At 37.0% G+C, this 26,925-nt stretch overlaps 1 protein-coding gene across 8 annotated transcripts in view; it reads left to right on the top strand.

The window, feature by feature from the left end:
- Nucleotides 1–26,925, top strand: part of DENND4C (DENN domain containing 4C) — a 78,065-nt gene that overhangs the window by 19,890 nt on the left and 31,250 nt on the right. For 6 of the 8 annotated variants that reach the window (XR_008233895.1, XM_052779120.1, XM_052779117.1 and 3 more), the window contains exons 2-13: nt 3,558–3,885; nt 11,909–12,161; nt 13,135–13,204; nt 14,460–14,629; nt 16,186–16,427; nt 17,315–17,381; nt 18,057–18,115; nt 19,481–19,625; nt 19,978–20,153; nt 23,391–23,491; nt 24,970–25,188; nt 26,193–26,338. Coding sequence is in view for 7 of the 8 variants with exons in the window: in XM_052779120.1 (XP_052635080.1) it covers nt 3,575–3,885; nt 11,909–12,161; nt 13,135–13,204; nt 14,460–14,629; nt 16,186–16,427; nt 17,315–17,381; nt 18,057–18,115; nt 19,481–19,625; nt 19,978–20,153; nt 23,391–23,491; nt 24,970–25,188; nt 26,193–26,338 (1,959 nt within the window). In the remaining variant the exon portion in view is untranslated. Of the gene's footprint in view, nt 1–3,557; nt 3,886–11,908; nt 12,162–13,134; nt 13,205–14,459; nt 14,630–16,185; nt 16,428–17,314; nt 17,382–17,506; nt 17,546–18,056; nt 18,116–19,480; nt 19,626–19,977; nt 20,154–23,390; nt 23,492–24,969; nt 25,189–26,192; nt 26,339–26,925 lie in introns of those variants that run through there. The other 2 variants (XM_052779118.1, XM_052779119.1) reach the window with 2 other exon arrangements.

Genomic DNA, 26,925 nt, shown 5'->3' with positions numbered 1-26,925 from the left:
TTAGAAGAATGTTTGTTCCCTTTTCTATTAAGAGCAGCGGTGTGCATACTTATTCCTGTGTGAGGTATCACAAAAATAGTGGAAAATGGTAGTGGATTCATCTTGTTCCTCCACAAATCATATGTTTATTTTTTTCCTGCAGTTCAGAAGGCAAAGTATCCTTGGACTAACCGAATTTGCTGTTTCCATGTGTTTTGGTGTCTCTCCGCAAATTTATAGTTTAGTGTCTATTTGTATTTATAAAGCTATTGCATTAAAGAAGATAACCATGGCTTAATTAAGAGCTATTACTTTAAGGTCTCTTTTGAGAGATCATGTTGCTTTAAATCTTTCTGAAATTGGAGAATAAATTCTTGAAGAGCTGAGTTGTAGTGCTTAGTTGAAACCTTACTTCTCTTATCCTTGTGGAAAAGGAAGGGAACTGTTTTGAGAGGCTCAGAACATTTTGAAAAACTCGCTAAACATTGTGCTGACATAGGAGGCTTGTGTGCCAAGTTTCTCAGCTGAATTGTCTGGTGATTCTGACTTTTGCCTGCCACATATTACAGGGTTTCTGTGAAATAAAACATAGCCATGGCTAAGAGAAAAATATAAAATCATAGATATAAGTGTATGCTCCTTAGCAACCAATTGCTACAGTTTTACTGATCCCTACTTGTAAAAATTTGGGAATGGATTCTCTTCCTTTGTATTCTAACCTTCAAAATCTTACTATTCAAGTTTTCAGGTCCTTTTAATTTTTTCTCCCTCCGTTTACCCAAGAAACCTATATTTTCACTTTAAAACACATTCAAGGATAACATTAGCGGAACTCCAGGAACTACAGCTGTGATTAAAAGTACAAACTGTTGTGAGGTTTCTGACGTTGTATGCCGTTATTGTTACTGTTTTATTTCCTGCTCAGTGTGCTAAAACTAAATGTGGGCAACAATTTTAATGTTACATTGAGAGAACATGATATTGAGCTGTGTGAACATGTAGCAGGTAATAAAAGGCTGGATCATTTAACAAAGGTTTTGTTTTTTAAAAAAAAATCTGTATGATGCCAACAGTTTTGCTGTTTTCAGCAGCTTGTTCCAGTAATTTGGTTTCATGTATGTGAAGTCCAAACAGCACTTTCCAGATTACATGATGTTCTGGCTCAGGACTTTCCTTTCCGTTAAGGGGAGCAGGGAGAGGTTGGTTGGTTGGTTTGTTTGTTTGTTTGTTTTTATAATTCTGTGAACAAGTCCAAGCATCTACAAGGCAAACTGAAACATCTTAGACTTAACAATTTTATGATTAATCCAGTCCAAGTCAGTGCTGCTGCTGAAAGGGGTGTACTGCTGCTGCTTTTATGCTGACACAGTGAATCATTGGAGAACTGCTCCGGCTGAACACTCAACAGTCTCTGCCAGGTTAGCATTCAGCCAGAGCAATTCCTTGTTCTAGTTAACTACATGGTTGCACAAACTATAGTTCTGGACAAAAGTGAAGGTGGCAATGAGCAGTGGCAGTATGAGGAGGAACCTTTTAACGGAAGCACGAATTTATAGGAGATTAAGTTGAAGCCATTACTCCTGCATTTCATGTTGACTTGCTTATCTGTAAAGGGCTTTATGACTAATTTCATGTTGTTTATGACAGTAAGAAGGGTAAACTGCTGCAAGTTCTGTAGCTGAAAGTGATTCAGAAGCTTCACAAGTAGCTATGGCTTTGGAGTAATTTTCTTACTCTTCAGGAGACCTAGGCACCGAACACCTGACAAATTGAATAAACCTTTTATTGTTCCTGTTGATACGGCATCCATATATTTTAGGCCTGAAAGCTCAGTCATGTGAGTAGCTGTCCCATGGCTTTTGCCTTTTCAGGGGAGCCAGACACTTCTCTGTCTCTTCCCAGGATCTCTGTTTATGGATTGCCCTACAAGAGCTGTTAGCCAAAGTGTTTAGAGAACCCTGAAGTGATGCTGTGACAAGCATTGTGGAAAAATGTTGCAGAAGAGAAGAGTCTTTTAAAGGGTATAGGCACTCTTCTTTCAGGTTTGAAAGGATTTGAAAAGTTGTCATTTCAGTGTTAGAAAATAAAAATTGAGTTAGTTGGAGTGTAGAGGTACTACAAATTTGCATGAAGTTATCTCCCTTCCCCTCCCTACTTTCATCTCATGCTGCAGTACCTTGCAATATAATGGTTGGTGCCTAAGTTGCATCAAGTTATGCTAAGATTTCTTAGTAAGCATGTAGCATGAATAACTGATTTTTCCTTCAGCTGAGTACTCAGAACACTTTTGATGACAAGTTTTAGAAGTTTTTGTGAAGTGTGAAGATGGAAAATACCTTTTCATTGTAATTTCAGTAAGAAAGAGCAGGATAAGAACAGGAGGAGAAACTAGGTTGCAGGGAACGGGATTATACTGTCTCCGCCAACCACCTTTCTGTTAGCAGAGGCCAATATTTCTGCAGTTATCAGACTAGTACATTCTAAATGCAAGAAACTTTTCAATTTTGGTGCACTTACTATTTGGTAATACCCATGGATCACTACTCCTTGGTAGGTGGGACCTTAGCAGTTGTAGCAGTCTTGTTTTCAAAGATGGGAACCAGACTTCCATTCTTGGTTAGCTTTCTAGATGGGATCCCCAGAAATCTGGTGACGGAAACACAGGGATCTAAAAGAAGGTGGTCCCTAGCTCCCTGAAGCGGTATAACAGTATTCAGGTTTATTGCTTGGCAAGTAATGTTTAAATATCACTAAACTTTTAAAAAGATTGGTATTTCATGAGATTGTGTACTTGAAATTGTACTTGTGATATTTGAGCATAGTCTGTCAGCTAGTTTTGTTCTTAATAGAACCTTGGGTTTCATGGCTTTAAAATCATACACTTAGTGAACATCGCTGGTGTTGGAAGAACAACTCTTTCCAGATCTGGAATGTGCAGCTAAGCAGTGATGTGTACTGCCTGATCAGCTGATGAAATGTGGGTTTGGATGTGTGATTTTTGTAAACGACTTCCAGATGTTACAGTTGCCAGCCGAATGTCTCAAGACTGCACTGTTAGGTCTTGATTATGAAACAAAATGGATGAAATGTGCAGAAGATAAACTAGTGAGCCTATACTTTGAATTGTTCTCTCTCAAAAAAACCCCCAAAAACGCAGCACAATTCTGCAGTCAAATTACTTGCTAAGCAATGGCAGAAAAATACAGATGCTTTTAGTGCATTTATTTATAGCCTGTGAAGAGCTTCAGTGGTCTGATAGCTAATGCCAAGCAATTTTCTGTGTAGCTGCTATGTTAGGAGCTCTGAGTTCTTATTTCTCACTTAAACTTCCTTGTGCTAAAACATGACTGTTACAGTGCTAGAACTGAAATCCAATTACTGACAATACTACCTTTTTGAGCCGCAGAAATTGAGGTTTGTTTTGGAGTTTCCCTAGAATTTTCATGAAATCTCTATATAGGAGATATATTTTTTATTTGCAAGAATTTCTTTAAAGGTTTTAAATCCTCATACTTGTTGAGGGAAGGGGTTTAGCGTGAAAGCAGAGTGTTTGATTTCTCTCTCTTTATTTTCCCCAGGAAGTACTGACATAACCATGATAGAAGACAAAGGTCCACGAGTGGCTGACTATTTTGTAGTGGCAGGGCTCACTGATACAGATACTGCAACCCTCCTGGACCAAGAAATAAGCCGACATGAAACAAAGTCAACTGGTCCAAAGGCTCCAATTACTGATATTGCTGTGATAATTAAATCAGCTGGTGAAACTGTCCCAGAGGGATACACCTGTGTTGAAGCCACCCCTACAGCCCTTCAAGCCAACTTAAACTATGGAAGTCTAAAGAGTCCTGAACTTTTTCTTTGCTACAAGAGAGGCCGGGACAAACCACCTCTTACTGACATCGGGTGAGATTTCTATGACAGTTCAGTTCCTCCTCCAAAAATGATCAAATCTTACTCTTCATAGATGATGATGAAAACAGATGTGAGAAAACTTTTGAAAGCATATTGTCTTTGAATCTATATTGCTTATTGTGTGTGTCTGTATAGTATTTTCTTTCTGAAATAAGTTGAAAGAAGTGTCAGTCTTCAGTGAACTTGTCTTTTTAAAATGAATGATAATGTTTTACTTAAAAATATATGATATATATAGAGATGGAGCAAATAAAATATGAGAAATGGAAGTTCTCTGCTGCAGTTTTATGAATGGTGAGAGAATAGTACAAAATTAATATACAGAAATGGTATCGTGCAAATCCAAAAATATGACATGCTTACTCTGAAAGTGATGATTTCAGAAGACAAAAATTATCACTTTGTGGAATTCACTGCAATGCTTAAGGTAAAAGATACCACTTAGAAGTGGTAGGACACTGAAACAAAGGTCTTAAAATTATCCACCCACCTAGATCTTGTAGCCTACCTTACTGTCAGATCAGAGTATTTGTGAGGTTGCTTACAAGTTCTGAAATGATTGGCTGCAAACACTGGATTATGTAGTCTCTTGGTAACTCTAACCACGCTCGTATTTCAAAACCCATGCTTTTTGATATCTGAGGTGTAACAGTTATTAGCACTGTGTTTGAAAACCTTAGATATAGTCAATGCTTTAAGTTCAGTGCTTAATAAATGCAGGGGGCAACCTGGCAGGGAAGCTCTGAACCAATTTTGTTACTTACAGGATACTGAGTTTAATGTTAGTATTCGGGACCAAGATCACAAAATCCCCCAAGATCTTGAGGTGGTGAATATTATAGTCTGTGCTACTAGCATATTGAGATAATGCTGAATCTTAACAACTCATGCAGCACTACAGTATTGTCTAAATTGCTCTATACAGCACTTCTACTTCTCTGGTTTGGGTAAGGACATTGTAGCGTTACTGGGGTTGTAATGAGAAAGACAAAATGGAGCATGGGGGGGGGAATTGTTAATGATGGCAAAATAAGGAATGTGTGTGTTTTTCCCCGTTTAGTTATTAAATAGTATAAAGTAAAAAAGTAAAAAACGTGTCTATATGTAAGCTATAATAAATTTTGTTAATTTCATTTGCAAGTTTAAGCACATCAGGCACAATGCCTACATAGCCTGCTTTTGACCTACAGTTTGAGTGCCAATTGACAAGTGGAGTCCAGTCAGGAGGAAACGGATAGTGTGTCACGGTTTAAGCCCAGCTGGCAGCAAGCACCAGAAAGCCACTTGCTCACTCCTCCCCCCTCCCGGTGGGATGGGGAGGATCAAAAATAACGAAAAGCTCATGGGTTGAGACAAGGACAGGGAGGGATCACTCACCACTTATGGTCACAGGCAAAAAACAGACTCAACTTGAGGAAAAAACAAAATAAATTTAAATTACTACCAAGGATAATGAGAAGTAAAACCGAATCTTAGAACAGCTTCCCCCCACCCCTCCCTCCTTCCCAGCTCAACTCCACTCCTGGTTCTCTCTACCTCCTGTAGGGGGACAGGGAATGGGGGTTGGGTCAGTTCATCACACCTTGTCTCTGCTGCTTCTTCCTCCTCGGGGGCAGGACTCCTCACTTGTCCCCTGCTCCAGTGTGGGGTGCCTCCCACGGGAGGCAGCCCTCCACGAACTGCTCCAATGTGGGCTCCTCTCTCCCCAGGCTGCCGGTGGGCACCTGCTCCCCTGCTCCCCTCCATGGGCTGGGGGGGACAGCCTGCCGTCTCACCACGGGCTGCAGGGGCATCCCCTCCTCCCCTCCTTCTGCACTGACCTCGGTGTCTGCAGAGGGGTTCCTCTCACATTCCGATCCCCCTACTCACTGCAGGTTCCCCGTCTTAAATCTGTTCTCCCAGAGGCGTTACCACCATCACTGATGGGCTCGGCCTGGGCCAGAGGCGGATCTGACTTGGAGCCAGGGAAGCTTCTAGCAGCTTCTCACAGGAGCCACCCCTGCAGCCCCCTCCCCCACTACCAAAAAAACCACGGCATACAGACCCAAACCATAGTGAAATCTTAGTAATGAAACTAGTTACATTGCAAGATCTCTGCTCTAAGGATTATAATTCAAGTTGTGTAATTAACCTGGTAGATTCTAATTTCAGTTCATCTCAATCACCTAAACTATGTTCTAATCTTCAGTGAAACTGTGATTTTTAAAATAGTCTTTTCCCATGTGTGTGACTAACGCTGCAAGAGGAGATAACTGTTACAAAGGAATTTGTGTAGAATTCAGTATGAGGTTATTCTTTGAATGGTATGTCAAACTTCAGTAGGTTTTAGCAGAAGGAAGAATTTTTAGAGGGAGTGATTCCTCAAAGGGATTCTTAAACCATTGGTCTTCAGCGTGTGCCTTTGTGGAAGTGACTCTGCTAGCACAGTTTATTTTGATGTCTCCCACAACTTCAGGAGCTTGAATGCTTGGGTAGATTTCATAGGGAATATCTGATAAGCAAAACAGGCAAATAGTTGGCTGACTAAGGGCTTTCCTAACAGAGACACTTTTTTAAACTATTGGTGGAAAACTGTGGTATTTGGCAAGTAGCATTTATTCTGGTTTGTTTTGTTTTGTTTTTTTTTTACACAGATCTAGTTTGGGTGTCACACCTAACAAATCATGGCAGGCTTTTCTCTCTGACCAGTGATGCATATGAATGTTTTCCCCCTGCCGCTCCTGCTGTTTTGCAACTACGTGCAAGAGATAGTTAGAGCAAGCTTGCTTTTTTTTTTTTTTTTTCATTTCAGTGTGTTCAAATGAAAGTGGAGTTTGCACATGAGATGTATGTACAGTCTCAAGGCTAATTTATGCTGTTCTCTACTCTTTTAATTAATGAAACAAGTGTGAAAGAATATTTTATCTTTGAGCCTTAAATATCAATTAAGTCAGCTGACGTGCTGAGTGGACTTAGTAGGTAGAGTATATCCCTTGAAAGGGTCAAATACATAGTCTGGTGTCAAGGTAGTTAATATATATATAAAGTTGAGTTATCTTGTAGTCAAAGCATTCACATGGTTCTTGATAAATATGTGTGTGTGTGTATTTCTTTCAGGGCTATTTTTAGGGAAACTAATTAAACAAATGCTGTTTGGAAGAAGGAGGAGATAGGGGTACGCTCTACTGATTCTCTGCCATTGTCCTTGTGTTCTGTATTTCTGTGCCCTCCATTCTCTTTCCTGGCTATTCTTCCACTGGTTCTTAACTTGAAGTGTCTGTAAGCTGCTAGAGTGACTTCCTGCTGCAGGTGTTCACTTGCATATAGTTAGGCCATGTGCCATGCCTCTAGATGTTGCATTTGCTGTGGCTGTTTTTAGTTGGAAGAATAAAGGTTTGATCCTAGGACAAGAGATCTCTAAGGTCCTTTTCCTACATACAGCTGTGAGAAATGCACTCACGCTGAATTTCCTGAATTTTACAAGTTTATTATAGAACAAAGGCAAACAGCGCTGGGCGCATGGTCAAAACCAGAGGTGCGCTGGTTATACCCAAACTTGTCTTTTTATACACTGTGTTTGTGGTATTTCAAAGGGGTTATTTTAATATTTCAGGTATCTATTAACATAACTCCACCCCAGACCACCCCCCCCTTGCGTGCGTCTCTTGTGGTTCAGAGGGGCCTTCGGGGATCTGCAAGGGATGAAGTCAGTAGTCTTCCTCTGGTGGCCTTCGGAGATCTGCAAGGGATGAAGTCAGTAGTCTTCCTCTGGCTGCACTTTTCACCCTGTCATTTTCCTCCAGTCACACTTTTTAATATTTTCACATTAAACTCCTGGTTTTCCTTTGTTCTTCTCGTATCTTTCATGTCAAATAATCTTTGACCCCCAAAATGCTGTTCTCGTGCTAACAAATCACTCCTTATCTTCTTACTTGTGTTCTCAATTTTACTCGTCCTTGAGTCCATATGTCTGTTTTTCTATGTTTTCACAAATCTATCTACACATACTTTAATTACTTGAGTTACAGGATGTCTTATCTCATCAAAAGAAACTACATATTCTGCTTGTGCCCATTTATTGTCCCGTGTTAAGGCCTAATTTAGTGGTAGTGAGGCAAACATCCTTTCGGGATGTAGCTTATGCAGTAGTTAGGCAAATTTCAGTGTTCTCGTTTTGCGAAAGCCAATATACATTTCACACAGCTGTAAAATTTACTATCTTAAACTTATATTTCTATAAGTAATTCAGCTACTAGTCATTCTGTTGCTTTCCTAACAAGTATTTTTGCTGATGTTCCAGAAGTAGACAAGAAACAAGATTTGAGATTTGTTTGGGTTTAGGTGCAGTGAGACTTTGAAACAAGATCTCAACTCTCTTTGTTTTACACTTGATTTAGGAATATGGGAGAGCTCCAGCACTTCTTTTTTAAATGGAAGAAAGATGTCAGAAAAATGCTTTTTACGTGGTAATTTGTAACACTTAACTGTAGAAAGGACCAAAGAAAGAATATCAGACTTCTTGTCTGAAGCAGCGGTTCTTGTATTACTGAGTAACGCAAAGGTAACTTGCATTGTGTAAGTAAAGGAATACTGTTTGGTTTTGGTTTTTTTTAAACTAGTGTGGGAAGCTTTAATTTGGTTAGTGATTCTGTGCCAAGGGCCCATTTCATTCTGCATACCTGGTTTCTACAAATATCTGCAAGAGTATCAATTGAACAAATGTTTTGCTTTACTTAGAGATGTATTTAAAAAGTGAAAGTGAACTCAAACTTGAAGAAGCGTAATAGAAATTGGAAGATGTTTGTAACAGCCAGCATCTTCCATTGTTTTGTATATCCCACTAGTGTGACAACTGCAGTTGGGTGTTTGGAACAGCTTAGGGTAATAATGATGAAACTAATCACTTATATGTTTAGACAAATAATAATAGTGGTGCAGTAGAAATAAAAGATAAGTCAGTCTTTTCCCTCTGCTTCACCCAATGCTTCTCTGACCCTCCTACTGCCTAGTATATTTATTTTAGTGCCTTTATTATTCAATACTTGCATACTGCCTTCTCTTAAATGAGACAGGAAGAGTTATTGTAAAAAGTTGTTTTGCATAAGGACTGTGAGAGGCAGAAATATTGTTAGACCTAGAGGAGAAGTCAAGCTGGAGAGCAGCCCCACACAATGCAATTTGTAACAGTCTGCCTATTTTGAAATGGTTTTCCAGAAGCAAAATTTTCAGTGGTTTAAGGTTTTTAACTCAACAGCTGCAAGAAGGTAGTATTTATCTTTTCTAAACTCTTTTAACTGATGTATTGAAGTATACCTTTGAATCAGTAAAGCTGGTCATGAGAGAACTTCCATGTGCAATGTGAAACAGCCTTATGAATAGATAACAAGATTTTTTTGCTTTTCTTACGAAGACAGGATCTAACATCTAGAGGAAACTGTAGGTTACATTTTGCTTGAAATGAAACTTTATTGAAGTTGATAGAATAATGTAGCAAATAAGGTATACTTAGGATCCAGGCCAAAGTGTAAGCTCACAGAAGCAGGAAACAAGTCTTAACCCTGATCAGTACTAATAATCGAAGGCAGACACTGGAAGTTGGAATAAGTAGGAGTAAACTTACTCTCTCAGGGAGGACTTTGTATATACAGGGTGTCATGTTAAATATTTCATGCATCAATTCTGAATGTTTTTGTCTGAATCATTAAAATAATTGTTTAATTTGAGTGATCCATGGGTGGTGGTTTTCTTCTGTTTGCTTGTTTTCTTAAATTCAATACTGTGTATGAGGTCAGGAAATGGTGTAGTTTTCATAATACTTCTGCTGTTATATATGTGAAAGGGTAAGAGTTGCTTTCATTTTCTTTTTGCTTTTGATGGGAGGTGACCCTACTGTTACAATCTTGAGTACTGGTCAGCCCCTTACCTCTTAGAAGTATTTGCACAACTGAGAAATTGTTCAGTCTTTAAGTATCTTTCTGAGAATCCTTGTAGACCTATTAAATTGAACTGCTGGAACTGTCTGATTAATATGATTTTCCTTCTCAAAAGCTGTCAGCTGACAAATGTTTCTGGAATAGCTTTATATTCGTGGATTTGATTTAAAATACATGAAATTGAAATAAAACTGAACTGAAACTTCCATTGGAGACTGCTCTGTTAATATTCTCTTCTGATTAATGTAAGGCAGTGATGTGAAGAGTTCATGTAAACTTTTTATGCACAATGAAGGTGGCCTAAGACCTGCTGCTATTGTGGTTGTTGGTTTTGTTTGGGTTTTTGTTTGGGTTTCTTTCAACTTCATGAAGTAGGTAACCCAATAAAAAGAGCAAAATACATGTTATTCCAGAAGATTATTTAGTTTAGAAGTAATTGGAATAGCATGTACTTTCTCTATACGTATCTTGAACCAGTAGGTAGTATATTAAAACTAAAGTTGCAACTTGGAAATACTGGTATTAGGCTGGTTTTGAATCTGAGATTACATATTGTTTTAAATGTAGCAAAAGTGTGATGATCAGACTCTTTACAACTGAAACCATTATTGAAGGCAAGTATATTGTCCTCCATGAACTAGCTGAATAAATTTATATGGCAGCCTGGTAGTTACATGAATATACTCCCAACTCATGTGATTTCTTTGCTTTATTAAAGTATTCTAGGACTGTAGTTCACATATATCCTCAATACTGTGACAAGATATGCATTTGTTCTGTGGAATCAGAATAAACCATAATATTTGAATATTCCAGTTTAAAGATGGACAGTGGTATTTAAGTAATTTGGGAAGTTTAATGGTATGTGGTTTTTTGAAAGTTCTGAGAATTGTTGAATCTGGAAAAAGTTGAGGGTTTTTTTCTAGATTATTCACATGACCTTTTGAAGGTTTCAAATATATACTTACTAGTAGTCTGTCAAACATTTAACCAAGGGTGTTTTGGGACAGTAAAAGATACACTGCCTGGTTATTTTTTATTTTAAAGTTGTGATGGACTACATGTGGGAAGCTGCAGGTCACAAAATACAAAGTTTTAATGTGTTACCTTTATCTTAAATCTTGCAGAGTATTGTAAAGATGAAAACTCATTTGAAGGTGGCAAGTACTCTGTACATACTGCAGAGAATCAAGCAAGTGGAACCGTTGCTTATTTGGTTGTGGAATGGGAGATAAAGCATGCCCTATCATAGCATCCATGCATTAAATGTATGGCAGTGATATATGGTTTGCCTTCCACATTTCTTCTCATGGTCACTTCCTACTAGCTTTATGTTTGGGAAAGATCAGAATGTAAAGTTTTTGTTCACTGAGCTGCTGTGAAGCTGTGAAGGATGTTTTTTTTTGCTAAGAATGTGGTGATCTACGAGTGAACTGGCTATGTGAGTGTTGCTGTATGGCCTTGTAAGATATATTCCGCTTTCTAAGAGTACAGCCAATTGTAGTTATTATTTCTTCCTTTTCTGTGGAATGGAGTATTAGTTTGTCTTTCCCCTCAGCTTCCATTAAGGAATGTTATTCAAACTATGAATGTAAATCATTACTGGGTTTGGTTTTTTTTTCCTGTAAAAATTCATCTAGGAAGCAGACTTCTGTCTTCTGTTGTTCTTTTCTAATAACAGTCCTTAAAAGGAAAAAAAAGGCAAGCTTGAAATGACTTTCCAGACATTTTAGTGATGGAAATATTTCTAAGAAGTTATCAGGTATCATGTGTGCAAACAAACTAAAGCTTCCTTTATATTTAATTTTCATTGATAGTGCAGCATTCCTACTAATTCTTTAACTAAATCTTTTTCAGTGGCTTGATTTTATTTTTCCATAACTATGATATGTTCCCACAGAGATTTCTTATAATAATTAAAAATTTCTGAACAGTTTCTTTGCCTCAAATCGTGCACAACGAGAGACAATATATAAAATGCATATTAGAATGTTGCAGTGATGACATAGGGTGCTAACGGATGGGCGGTTTCTGTGAATTTGTCCAAGTAACTTCATATATATTTGAATGTGCATAATATTTTGTTTCCTTCCTGTCTGCAGAGTTCTATATGAAGGGAAGGAACGCATCATTTCAGGCTGCGAGGTGATTCAAGCTACTCCTTATGGTCGTTGCGCTAATGTTAACAACAGTTCAGCTTCTTCTCAGCGGATCTTTATCACATATCGAAGGGCTCCTCTAGTACGACCTCAAAATTCATTGGCAGTGACTGATATCTGTGTTATTGTTACCAGCAAAGGAGAAACTCCTCCTCATACATTCTGCAAAGTGGATAAGAATTTAAATTGTGGTATGGTGAGTATTTAAAAGCTTGAGTGTCTCTTTTTTTTTTTAACCCAACAGAGCTACTCCTTTGGGTTGGGAGTAGCTCTTTGAACTTTTCTTAGCACTGTTATAATTGTGTTCTATCACTACATCATAATTCTTTCATTCTATATACCATGTGTGAGACTTCACTTTTGTAGGTTTTGTTGCTCTGATTTCCTCTTGTGTTAGGAATTACTTCTTCATACTGATTACTCACTACTTCAGTTTGCATATTCATGTCTAGGTGCTATTTAGGAGTAGTGTGATGGAATTTTTTTTGTTTGTTTTTAATCTTGTTCCTGCGCCCCCCCTTTGGTGATGCTGACACTCTGGATGAATCACGAACACTTTTTTCTTAGTTATTAATAATGCCTATGTTACTAAGACATGCAAGAATGATAATTACTGCTTACAGTTCTTCATGTACTTTTTTTTTCAATCAGTTCGCTTTTATTTAGTCTGTTTTGCATTTAGTTTACTCAGACTGAAATAAGTGATTTTTTTCAAATGACAAAGTGTATTTAGACAAACTGCAAAACCACTATGTAAATAACCAGTTTATGGAAGTATGATAAATCTTCAACTGATGATGTTTAGAATTTCACTTCCATGGATGAGGTTCCCATAAAAATCTCCTTCTAAATAACCAAGAAAATGTGAAGCTGCAAATGATCTGCTTCACTTTTTCCTGTTCTTCTGTTGGAATAAGACAAAGAGTAGTGTGGTGGTGTGATTATTTTACATAAATCCTGTAATCCCTAAAAAATATGAGAAGGGTGAATTCCTGATTTCATGATTAACATGCACTCAGCAGCCAGCCAGTCATTTTATTCTGTAACGCTTTTTATTTAAATGTCTGCTCTGTTTGTAATATTGGGAGTATATTCAAATGCTTATACTTGATTCCTCGGCTGCCTGTTGTCATCTTTGCTGGTTCTAAGATGAAACTTGTGTCTTCCAGTGGGGTTCCAGTGTGTACCTTTGTTACAAGAAGTCTGTGCCAGCTTCTAACTCTTTAGCATATAAAGCTGGTAAGTAATGTTAGAAGCACTGTCTAAACATGCTAACAGAAGGATTCGAATGCCTTGCTGAAATTGAATAATAATTTTAAAAGCTTAAGTGCTGTCTGTCAGTATTCTGTTCCTAGAGCGTGTCAGCTGAAATCAACTCCTATAATGCCTCTTTGCAATCCTCACTTTTTCCCAGGCAAAAAAAAAAAAAAAAGCCTAAATAGGAATAGCATTGCTCTTTATTAATTTAGTTCTTATCACGGCAGGTTTGGTAGCTTAGGACCTTTAGCGGAAAGCTTAGCAAGCATTTCAGATGTAACAAAAGACTTCATATTTCTTGTGTTGGTGATGATGGAGAAGGAGTAATTTAAAAATTCTATTCAACCTTAGTCATATCTCTTTTTATGTCTCACAGCTAATGCAACATCTTTCATTTAATTTGAAAATTAAATGTGTTTCTTCCCTTCAGTTCCACAACTATTCACTTGTTTCTTATTTGAGGAGAGTGAAAAATATTCTGAACAGTAAATGACAAAAAGTATTTTCTTTTAAACCTGGCTTTTATAAGTTTTTTAATGTATTGCTACAGATTATTATTTTTTTTCTGAAGTCAAAACTTTCAAATGAGCACTACATGCACCAAATTCCTTTGAAAGGAGTAAACTACCAAGTAGAAGTGGTAAGCATAGAAAGTTAAGTCAGTGTACCATAAAATAAGCTAGATGAACAGCAATAATAAACCAATGTTTGTGTGCCTATTTTCTACCAGCAAGAGTTAGATATATTTATGAAAACTGAACAAACTATTTGTTTAAATTGAACATAATGAGTGATAAGCAGAAAATGTGGACAGTTAGCTAGTTCATCCTATTTTCAGTGGAGGTATTGCTGCTGTTTTTACAGTAGATAAATAACCACTTTCTTCATAGGAATTTCTTTGTAATAAAATCCATTCCAAAGGCACATTTAAATAGCACAGGTAATTCCCAACTGGTTTAAGGTAAAAATCTTCACTAATTAGTTTTTACTAAGTACTGTTTTTCGAGCACTTACAAAAGAGACTGCTTCAGTATTCGTACACAATTTCTAGATGTTTTTACTTGGATGACTTAGTCTTACTGTCAAATGGGAGAGTTTCTTCTTCTGCAGATGTAATATTTGGTTATAAAGTCCAGATGGCCAACAGACTTTGCTGTATGTTGTGGAAAATGTATTGCTTACATTGTTCAGAGCTTGCAGAGCAAATGTGCTTACTTTTCCTTCTCCCATTCTGAAGGCTTAATTTTCAGATATCCTCAAGAGAACTATGAGTCATTCCCACTATCAGAATCTGTACCTCTCTTCTGCCTTCCTATGGGAGCTACTATTGAGTGCTGGGACCCACAAACCAAATATCCACTACCAGTGTTCTCAACATTTGTACTGACCTGCTCTTCTGCAGAAAAGGTATGGCTCCACACTGTGACTAGTTTTTGCTTTTAGTTCAGATGGCTGCTGTGGAGATAAATTGGCATTTTTTCTTCGGTATTTGAGAAATACTACAAAATAAATTGTTAAATACTTCCCTTATAAAATTGTATTTCTTAAGCCTTCATGTAAGACGGAAGTAAACCAAAACAGGAAATAGCTGGAAGAGTATGTGCTGTTTAGTCCCATGTAAGCTGAACTGTACACTTAACAAAACCAAAACTCACAGCACGTGGATTTCCCTGTTCTTTCAAGTAAGAAGTTTCTGGGAAATGTAGCCTACATATTAAAGCGATGTTCACTTACCACATGTGTTAGCAATGTTTAAGTTGTTACGGTTTTCCTATGGTTACCTTAAAAGCCACTTCTGTGTGAATTTGTGTAATTTGGCTCTGTAGGTATCTATGTACTTGAATAGGAAAATAGTTACCAGAAAACAGCAGGGCAGGGAGAGGAAAAGTATGTGCTGAGAGGTAGCATGTGAGAGGCTCTGACAAACTGATGAGCTCCTGAGACTGGTGATCCTGTTGAATTTACATGAATTGATGCATTTGGAACACCAGCCATCTGCCAAATCTGTATAAGGCCACCAGCACACACGGGCACCAAAAATGTGTTGCATGACTCAGCCCACATGTGATAAGGCAGTGTCTGCTATACACAGACAGAGACTACAGAGGTACACCTGATGAAGGAAGGGAGCCCTTGTTTGGGGTTGGTCTCCCAGGTGTTGCTTCAGCTTGCCAGCTGTGTCTGTGTGTGTGTGAACTGCATGAGGGAATAAGTGATTATAATGTGTGATTAGCTCTTTGACTAATAAACAGCAGTTTGGCTCTATTAGTGTTAACAGGTCAACTTCCACTCTGCCTGAGTCCCCTGTCAGGAAAGTTTATATACTTCTACATTTCCAAACAACAAAAAAAGTCTTTCTCCAATATATTAATACTTCTTCTGCAAGGAGGAATGCAGTACCTGCCAGTATTTTTCTCAGAGAGAATGTATAGTGTGGTATGCATCTTTCCCTGTTCTCTTTTTGCTAAGCTTGCCAGAACAATTCAGTAAATTATGAAACTGACAAATAGGGAAGGAATATTAGAAAAGGTTGGTAGGTGTTTAGCTTGATAAAATGAGTGAAGTCAAAGCTAAAATTATTTTATTGTTTAGTGTGCTAATAGGGGAATTTACTGAGCACAAGCATTTCATGAGAGGGTTTTGGTTGGTTTTTTTACCATAATAGTTAATGGATAGGGTTTTGTCACAGCATGCAGTTTGGTTCCTTCCCTTTCAATTTACTGAGTATGAATACTTTGTTCAGTAAAGTGCAAAAAGAGGGAGAGAGGCACAAGTATCCAAAGCATTTCATTTATAAGGATACTTTGTGTATGTTTACATAAATGAAAAGGCATTTCACAAGCTACCTGCAAAAGCACTGTAGTGTGTGTGTAAACACCAAAGACTTAAGAATGCTTCGAAAGTTCTAATCCAATCTCCTGTTAAATACTGGGTCTGCTCAGCTGTTTTTCTTCACCTTTTAGGTTTATGGTGCTGCTATTCAGTTTTATGAGCCTTATCCCCGGGAGCTGCTAACAGAAAAACAGCAATTGCAGCTGGGTCTCCTGACAGCTGTAGAGAGGAAAGTGGTTACTTCCAAGTCCATCAATTCCAACAAATGCATCTGCCTTCTCTCACACTGGCCTTTCTTTGAAGCATTTCGAAAATTTCTTATGTTCATCTACAAACTCTCTGTCTCTGGACCTCATCCTCTTCCCATTGAAAAGTATGTAAAATATTTTTCAAGTTAATGTGGGAAGGTAGTTGTATCGGCTCAAGGAGTCATGTGATTTATACATGTCACACTTACTTAGTTGGTATGTTTGCTCCATCCTCTTGCTTGAACTGTGTAACATATGTTATACTGATAGAAATTACTGCTGCTTCTGTTTAATGGTAGTGGCTTTTGCAGTGCCAGGAAAGTGAACTGGATTTTACTGTGGCTTTCTGTTAGAACATGTCAAGCCTGTTTACCTTTCTCTTAATGACATCAAACACAGAAAATGGCTGAGCTATAAGATACATGCTAACATTTGCAGTCCTGCATTTTAGGTTAATAAATACAAGCTCAGGGACTGTGCACACTAGCAATGAATATCTGTGTCTGTTTCCAAGCACTGCAACTAATGCATAGCATGGGGGGCGAGAGACAGAGAGAATGAGCGTGCCTGCGTGTGTGTGTGCATAAACTCTGTAGAGGATGCTTTTCATGGTCCTAAAAGTTGTTGAAATACGGTGTTACCTTCAAAATTGTATTGGACATCTGGCAGTGAAGTATATAGTTTCTCTTAGCTAAGCCTCATTAGAAACTCTGTAGAATGAGGTTAGGCTGCCTGGGATTTTAAATCGCTTGCCTAAATGCCAGTGTGTTCTTATCTTTGGCATATGTATCTGAAGATGCCAGTATTAATTTTCATGCATTAAATGTGAGTGAACGGAGCTTCTTTGTTTCTGTTTGCATAAATAGGCTCTTAAACTTATCAAACCAGTAAATAAATCTTAACAGCCTTTCTAAAACTTGGTACCATAGTAATTCCAAAACGTGATTAACATTGTTTTTCCCCCCTGATGAGTCCCTGGTGCCGGTTTTCTAACAGCTTGACTTCTTTTCAGGCACATATCCCATTTTATGCACAATATACCTTTCCCTTCACCACAAAGGCCAAGAATTCTGGTGCAGGTAAGTAAAACATTTGCTTCCATTTTTAGTTACAATAATGGCAAACCCTCTTTCTTGCTTTTGAAAGCCTGGTTTCTTCCTTTAGGCTTTTTACTCAGCTTTGAATACCCATCTGCTGGAAGGGAGAGAGGAGGAGATGGATGGGTTGGCCTTCTCTTTCATTGGTATAAACCTGGGGTAACTTAGCAAAGGAGACTATTTCAGACTTCAGGTGGTGTGGGTGGCAGCAGCTTCCTACTTGCGCTTTTGAAATTTCTGGCATATATTATCCTTTCATTTTATAGGATTTCACCATTTGCATTACCTCGGGGGGGGTTGTTTGTTTTCTGTCTTTCTCTCACTTGTCCACCCACTACTATGGGTCAAAGGTTAGTCCCCTGGGGCACTGCCTCTTGTGCTTCTCTGTTTAATCACCTAGCAGCAGTCACATATTCAACACTGAGTCACAGACAATTTCCTGTAACTTCTGAGAATCATTTCAGTGACTAATACAAGCTCTGTTGACCTAGTGAACACAAGTCGCGAAGATTGTCTCTGATTTGTGTCTCTTACATGACATTGTGACTGTCTGCCAGGCAGTTTATGAGACTATGGATATACATTTATATTGGAATATTATAGTGTATTAACTTTGGAGTTGTCCTTATCAATCACATACTACTTTATGTGTTTCAGCTTTCTGCCCATGATGCATTAATATTGTCTCAGCCAGTTTCTACACCATTGCCATTGAGGTATCATTATTAATGCTTTAAATGTATGCTACTTGAAAAATTCAGATGCAAATGGGAATGAGTCATAGAAGGAAGCCAAACATTACTGCAATATTATTAGATATTATAAAGAGAAAACTCAATACACATTTATTATATTATACAGTTTTGTCTTTTTGACATAGACCTGTCCCTTGTGGAAGAATAATATCACTCATTATCCTGAAGTAAAGATGAATTGCCAGATTATTGTAGGAACTCGAAAGAAAGTAGAAGCAGGCTGTGATGAAAAAAATACATGTATTTAAATATCTTGTATTTTCAGAACCTGTGTAGTAAGCAAAACTTTTTTCTAATAGCATATATAGACTGTTGGGTTTTTTTCTGTTTTCGGATCCAAGAGAGACATTTACGTCAAGCAGTTATGTGAAATCAGTCAATGCATGAGTGTGCAAACATTTCAGAAATTCAGAAGCATACCTAAAAATTGATATTTGTGCTTGAAGGTTGATGCAGTCTCTGTGGATACTGCCTGTATCTTCTGGGCTGGACGTCCATATGATTTTTACATGGGGTTTTCTTTGGATGGCTTTGTTGATTTTTGGTTTGTTTTTAAGTTAAAAACCAAAATATTCTTCCTTTTTTTTTTATTTCTCTTCACCCCTTAAACATTATCATGTAATATTCTGTATGCAGAAGAATCCCATGTTTAATCATATGTTACACAGCCTCTTAAGTGAAAAATTGCAGCCAGCCACCAAACTGCAAAGTAACATGTAAGCACTTTTCTAAGGACAGATTTTACACCCCTGTGCTCTTACAGATGTCATTACAATTCCTAAATGTGTACAGTCCAAACAAATGAAATGGAGTCTAAACTGTAGAAACTACATGCATGTTGATATCAGAATGATGGATTGATTTTGCTTGACTAGTATTAGAATTTGATACTGTGATTCTAAGATCAAATGGATACTCTAGTTCACAATTTTTGCCTGAGGTAATCCATCCTATGAAACTACTGGTGTTATATGTGCTCGGATTAGTTGTTAATCAGTTAGATCTGTTTTACCGTTATGAAGAAAAGATGCCTGTGCATATATGAGAGAGATTGCCATAAACAATGCAAACTCAGCAGTAGCATGATATAGCATATGTTTCTTTAGCAATAGAGTTTGAATTTAGGTTTCTTTGTGGCAGTACAAGTCTCATATTGAGGTGATAGCTATTAAATAGATAGGTAGATATTTGATGTGTGGTATTATTAGCAGCACTCAACTAGTTAATCCCAAACAGTTGTTGGAAGTTTGATAGCAGTGACTTTTTTTTTTTTTTTAACATCCTGTAACGTTCTTTTTCTATTCCCCCTTCCCACCCACCCCTTAGTGGAGCAAACTTTAGCACTCTGCTCATGAATCTTGGACCGGAAAACTGTGCCACTCTGTTGCTCTTTGTATTACTAGAAGGCAAGATCCTCCTCCATTCTCTTAGACCAGCTGTGTTGACAGGAGTTGCTGAAGCTGTAGTAGCTGTAAGTACAAAGTGTTCTGTACAGCAGAGAGAGAAATCGGTTCAAACTCCACAGTTGTTGCAAGGCTTTTTTAGGTTAAAATGATTGATGCACTAAATGATCATTTTTCCCAGCAATAGCATTTAGTTAAAGTGCCCTAGCATGTCTTAATATTATAACTATTAGAATGATCAACATTTTTGCATAGGTAAGAGATGTGCCATAAATTAGTGGTCAAATTTGAAGACTTTTTTCAGACAGTGTTACAAGGCTTCTAGCAATTTCAATTTGCTGCATGTAACTTCTTAGGTTTTATTGTACAGTATCTGTTGTCTTGTTTTAATGCATTGATTTCATTTAATTTTTCCTTCAGATGATATTTCCATTTCAGTGGCAATGTCCATATATCCCTCTCTGTCCTTTGTCTCTGGCCACCGTACTCAGTGCACCTGTTCCATTTATTGTTGGAGTTGATTCACGATACTTTGATCTGTATGATCCACCACAGGATATTGTGTGCATTGACTTAGACACAAACATGGTGTACATGTAAGTTCTACGGAGTTTTTACATTTATCTAGATAGATTGCTGAAATGCTCAGGAGATAAAATGTGGTTCATTTCTTATGTCCTCTGTTCTTTTCTCATTTCTGATGCTTCATAGCAAATTAAAACTTACTAAGTCAAGGGTCAACACTTGCCGCTGCTTATAAAAATGTGATGCAGATGTTACTATAAATTTAGTAACAATGGTAATGTGTTCTGGTTTATTTTTCCACTTCGAGTACTGCTGATTAGGGAAATGGGATAAAAGCTAGAAAAGAGGAAGAAAAATTGTTTGGGTTTTTTTTTTAATGCCCCACCATTTCTTTCATTTTCACCTTGACCTGCCACTTTTGAATTTGGTTTGCCTGTGTTCAGTGACTATTGGTATGAACATGAGTTCTTCAGGACCCTTCATGACAGCTTTTGATGCTGTCTTGCACTCAGGGCACTTTATGTTTGTGTAATAAAGAAATTTTTCTGAAGTTACAAGAGCCAAATTTCTGGTGAGATCAGTCAAGCAAAATTTGGTGTCTCGACTACATTCAATCTCAAATATTGTCACTTAATTACTACACTTCTAATGCTTTTCTTAAAGTGTAGGTGTTGCATGAACAATTTCTTCACACCTTGAGGAGACCCTAATTCAGAGTAACTCTTCTGTTTTTCTGTAATGTATCTAAATGAGAGTACAAATAACTGAATTGAAAATTCAGTTGTTTCAGGTGTTTAATTTAGTAACTTTATGAATAACCTTTCCATTTTAAATTAATTAGATCATAAATAGAAAGAGGCATCTAAGCTAGTTCAGGATGAGGCTGAACATCACTAAATAAAGTGCACATCTTTTCTCTGTGAAAATATAGTTTTACTTCATCTCATGTCACTTTTTAACTCTTGACTTTTGTTTTTACTAACTTCAGTTAGAATTAGTCATTTGATTTATGGGTCAGTTGAATGCTTTCTTGATTTTCATTGTGTCAAAAGGACCCTTCCTCTACTGAAGCAAATGTTTCCTTTACATACTGAAATGCTTTGTTTTATTAGTAGCATCAAAGGAAATAGTAAAAAATGGAACAGTCTGTGTTTATTTTTTATTTGGTTTTTTTCTCCCTCCCCTAGGTCCCCATTAAAAACACTGCAAAATGCATTTTCGTCACTGTATATCAAAGTATTATGCCACCAAAAGAATTATTATAATGTGTTGTGAAAGAAGAATGTATTGACGAAACTCAAGGAAGATAACTTGTTTATATGAAGATATTTGCAGTGAGAAATACCTGAATATTTTTGTTCATAAGTAGAATGGAAGTTGAAGACTGGGTTGCAGAAAAATGAAGGAGATAGAAACAGGGGATTTAGTAAGGTGATAAGGATGTCAAGATTCTGTTGGGTTGACTGCTAGAAAGACGAAGTACCAACTTTACTCGGATTGGTTACTGAATGAAAAACCTACCAGTGGCTGATCTTTTATGAGGCACTCAACTGGAAGGATTTTTGCGCTTTCTCTTTTACTGTCTTATAAGTCCATTTCTCTTCCAATAGTTCAACTGATCTTTTTTGCTGCCCATTTTACATGTATCTCATCTGTACCACTTATTTGACTGTAACATTTGACTTAGGTAAATGTGAGGTGTTGGTACCTACATTATAAAACTTTTTAAACCTGGAAATGAGGATATTTTTCAGTCTTGGAGATGTGTAGGTAAAATGAAATAAAGCCCTTTGTGTTGAAGATCATACAGAATTCTAAAATACCACATTATTAGTGAGTAAAGATTGATGTTCCATTTTATTTTATTCACATGTTTCTGCCTCTCTTTATTTATGTGGCAGTGCTGCTTTTTTAAAAGCATTTAACAGCACTGTTGCTTACTTTGACAGACTGTGTACTAGAAGCATAACATTTGAAAAATTCAGTATTTTCTAGTATATCAGTCTGTCTGTCTAGTGTCTTTTTAGAGCAAGTTTGCTGCTATCTTCCTTATGATAGACTGGAGATTTATTTACTGCCAAAAAATACTGAAGGCCTTTTATTCATTCGGCAGCTTCCTTAATGCCTTTTTTTGGATGTTTTCAACTATCTCTGTGAAAGTAACACTGAAAGCTGGTTAAGGAAAGTAGCCTTTTTAGGGCAAAGATTTGAGAGTTTGTTTTATTTTTATAGCAAGATTTTTTTCCTTGCATTTTTGGAACAGTAGTGCTTATATTGTTTATAGGCATGCCATTATGGTGGGGAAAAAAATGGGCAAAGGCATTCGTAAGAGTGCATCTTTTCTTTAACTCCTGAAACCTTGGCTTTCTTTCTAAGATAGTTCTGTGTCGGTGCCAGTTGAGCAAATAATAATTGAACAAACATTTCACTGATGCAAAGTGCAAAACAGGCATTGACAGCATCAACTCAGATAGTAATAACTGATTAGGTCTTTTGGCCACAAGGTTTGCTGTACTGTCTGTTACGGCAATTGTCCCCCACCTTCTGCCTTCCAGAAAGAGGCATAGGAGTTCTCAGGATTTACTCCCTACTCTCTCTTTATATCCAACTGCTTAAAGAAGGTCTGGCATTGTACCCATTCTCCTTCTAACAAAGATGAGCATCCCTTTAGGCCAATTTACCCCATTGCTTAATCAACCATGTAATTTTCAAACTGTGAACTGAATTGCTGGTCTTCCTAGTTCCTGCTAGCCTGTGGTTGAAGCTGGAACTGTGTTGCCATAGACATGTTACAGTGTACCAAATGACCATAAAGCTACCAGACTCGTCTTCCAGCATTTTGCTGGAACAAGTTCATGTTGTATTCTGAACTGCCTTTATTTGTATCAGTAGCAGTATGGCAGGTTTAAGGTAGTGTAGACTTTGCATAGTAATCACATACAGATTAGTGTGCTTAAATTGTATTAGCAAGACTGATAAAATTCTGAAAAGGACATCAGCTAAGTGAAACTTCAACTAAAAAGTCTAAATCAAATCTTAATGCAGATCCTTCTTACAGACTGGAGAAAATTCTACTCATAACTCAATTTATAGTGTTCTCTATCTGAAGGAATGAAATTCTGACTTATGTCACTCCCATTTTTTTATTTTGACAAATATGGACAGTAACAAGATTTCTTTCTTTTCAAAACAATTTCTTTTTTTTAGTTACTACGTTCTGAAAATGAAGCAATTTAGGGCTGTGGAAGCTATTCTTTTTAATATGGTCTGTATTTTATATATCCTTTTTTCCCTCCCCTGTGTTTTAGATCAGATGATAAGAAGAGCACCAACTGGAAGCAGTTTCCTAAGAAGCCTTGTAAAAGTTTGCTCAGCACCTTAAAGAAACTGCACCCACAGCTGGCAGCAGGTGAAATATATAAAATAAAATGGGAAGGGGTAAGAACAGAAACTGTCTAAAGCAGGGAAAGTAAATATTCAAAGAAAACTACTAAATTTTCTGATACACACCTAAGAATCTTAAATTACAGTTCGTATATAAATGTAAGGACTTCATTCTATCATATGTAGTGTGAATTATTTTTTTAGACTTTTATTTTCTTTGGTGAGACTTCTTAAAATTTAGGCTTTTTTTTTTAGCGTTTACTCATGATTAAGTTATATTTAAACAAAGATTCAGCTAAAACACGTTTGGATCTCAACCTAGAACAATATTCACAGTTCTGATCAAAAATAATAGAGGAAACGGGGATATGAGTAAAATAATGTTGAATATCTCAGCTATTGTGCCGATACTGCAGAATATCTCAGATAATGACTATCTACAAAAATAATCAAGTAACTATATTTTGACAAAGTATTTTGTCAAAAGAAAAAGAAAAACTGACCATCTTCAGCCTAATGACTTAGACAGGTAAGAGCAAAGTTGTAGCTGACCTAACAGTTCTCAGGTATTGCTTCTTTCTGACTGTAGACAGGCTCTTTAAGGTAAGCTGTTTCAGAGTATGTTAGGTTGCATCATTATGGAGAAGGAGACAATGATAGCCTCCTAGGTATACAAGATTCATAAAATTTGTAAGTTACCAAAACAGAAGAGTGCATTAATTAACAGGTAGGTGTTCTTGCCTCAATTTCCTATAATTTGTTTGCAGATAGCCTTTACTTCATCTGCTAGAAAACTTCAACTTTTCCTTTGGTTTTATCAGCAGGGAATGTCATGCAATCTACCTGATACAGAACTACTGCCTAGTTTTAACTTGACCAGAACTAGTGATCTTTGATAGATAGATAGTTTTTCTATTTTAGCAATACTATAATAGATATGTTATTTATTTATATTTATTATAAATATTTATATTACAATAATTGATATTTTTGTTATAATGAAAAGTGTGGAACTATAATTTCCAGCAGTACCTGCTACTGTGTTTTCAAGAGTGCAAGAGTAAACTCTGAATGTCATCTACTTGTTTCTACCCTTTGGTGCACTAAAATGTTAGAATTTTTATTAGAAAAATAGTTTTAGGCCCTTTCTTTCTAGATCTGCAATCTTCAGAACAGGAAAAACATGCTCCTTTGTGTTGATATATTACTGAAAGACTACATTCAGTTGGGTGTGTGGTAACATTAACTCAACTGAGATCCTCCTCATTGGTTCATGTCCCAGAGGGCTAGATGAGTTAGAAAAACACATAATCAACTCCTGAGGTAACTTGTCTTTTATGTGGGCCACATCAATTGGAAAACAATCATAGGATTTCTAGTGTTTGTCACTTCTGAATATGGGCAAGTAGAAAAAAGAAAAATCCATCGTCAGCATCTTGCAAAAGTTACCTGTTTGAATGCACTGAATTTTAATATAGGATTGTATATGTTGCTCATTGCTAGTTCACAGGAAAACTCAAGAAGGCTCTGCAGTGGAGATGACTCCTATTGAGGCAGATTTTTCCTGGCAGAAGAAGATGATAGAACTTGAGATGGAGATCCAGGAAGCTTTTCTCCGTTTCATGGCGTCTATTTTAAAGGGTTACAGAACATTCCTCAAGCCAATCACGCAGGCACCTTCAAATAAAGCAACTGCTGCTGATTCCTTGTTTGATCATCAAGGTGAGGGTGAGGCAAACCAGCTGCTGATAGCATTGGCAGTGTTACAACTTTAGGGTTGAGGAGCTGCTTAACTTTAAAAAGTCAAAGTTCCCTTTGGTTGTACAATTCTTGGCAATATTTAAAATTGCAATTGTATGAAGTTAAATTATTCAAAGTTGATTAGAACACTGATATATGCACAAAGAACTGCAATTTTGCAATAGCTCTGGTATTAGAAAAGTTGTCTTTCAGTAGCATGATGTAGTCTCTGCATGGCGTATTCCATAAGGGCGGCTCTTGGGAATGAAGGAATATTTCTCAATTTGTACAGAGCAAAAATGCCAGAAGCCCAGTAATGAATAACAAAGTAATGTTCTTGATATAAATGGGAAGATAATAGAGAACAGGGCAGAGATTAGAAAGATAACAAAACAATAGTCAGCAAAGGTAATTTTGTTTTCCTCATGTTATCACCTTAACTTTTCAGATCTGTACATGGGCTGAATGCTAAATAAAATGTCACAGGTATTTTGTTTTGTATGTGGTGGTGATGTTTCGGGTTGGTTTTTTTTTGGTTGGGGTTGGGTTTTTTTAGTCACTGGCAGAGAGATTTGATTAGAGATTTTTTAGTCAAAGGTTTCGAAAGTCTTAAATATTTTCAGGCCCATCACCTTTTAGGATAACAAACATATTTTTTACTTTAGTGTTGTTTTAACTGTTAGATACTTCTGCTTTTATATGAGGTCATCATCTTTTTCTTGCACAAAAAGTCAACAAACACAGTGAGCAGATTACATAGGGATGATTGCTTGCCAAGCACTGTTAACTATGGTGAAAAATAATTATTTAAAAAAAAGCTGTCATTTTAATCTTCCAAATGCAAGTAGTGATAAATAGTTGATTTTATTAATGAAGCCAATACTTTATGTAATAGCACTTTAAATATTTTATGTTGACACTTCATATGTTAACTTCTTACGGAAATCATAACTGGTATTTAGTTGTGTGTTCCTTTTTATAACCAGGATTTTTAAAAAGCAGAGACCGTGCCTATACAAAGTTCTACACACATCTCACCAAAACACAGATATTCAGCCGCTTTATTGAAGAGTGCAGTTTTGTGAGTGACAAGGATACTGGCTTGGCATTTTTTGATGACTGCATAGAAAAGGTGAAAAATATGTAGCAGTACTATTAAATTATATGCTTCTGTTCATTTTGTGTTATTGTCCTGGTTTTTAGTTGTAAAGGTAGGTACTCTCCGCAGCAAGTGTTTCGAGGGATTGGCATTCTTGGTGGTTATTTCTGAGTCATTTTCTTCCTTCATCTTCTTGCATGGTCATCATTGTCTGTGTTGATGGAGGAAACTTTCATTAAAGCCCTGTAGGATGTCAAGCTGTAAGATAATGTGAGAAATACCAGTAGCTGACACTTTAGCACAATGCCATCCATGTCTTTCCTTTAAATGTTAATCACCCTCCCTCTAATGTGGAATTACCTACCAGTGCTCATCGGCATTGTTGCTCTTTTTCACACAATTTAAACTTAAAACACAAAAACATGCCTAGTGCTCCACTTGTGGTCAAATCTGATTTATGTAGATAAGATCCCCTTTCATTGCATGTATTTTATATGAGAAAGATTGCTGTCACCCCTTCTTGTTTTTTGAAACAAAGTCTCTTCAGCATGGTTCTAGTCTAGATGGGTTATTGAGCTTATAGCTTCATCTGTAAAATGCCAAGTTCACAATATAAAAAC

This window comes from Harpia harpyja, chromosome Z (assembly GCF_026419915.1).
Source record: "Harpia harpyja isolate bHarHar1 chromosome Z, bHarHar1 primary haplotype, whole genome shotgun sequence".
Lineage (NCBI taxonomy): Eukaryota > Metazoa > Chordata > Aves > Accipitriformes > Accipitridae > Harpia > Harpia harpyja.
The sequence above is the reverse complement of the archived record's forward strand: the minus strand, read 5'-3'. Positions and strand labels throughout refer to the sequence as shown.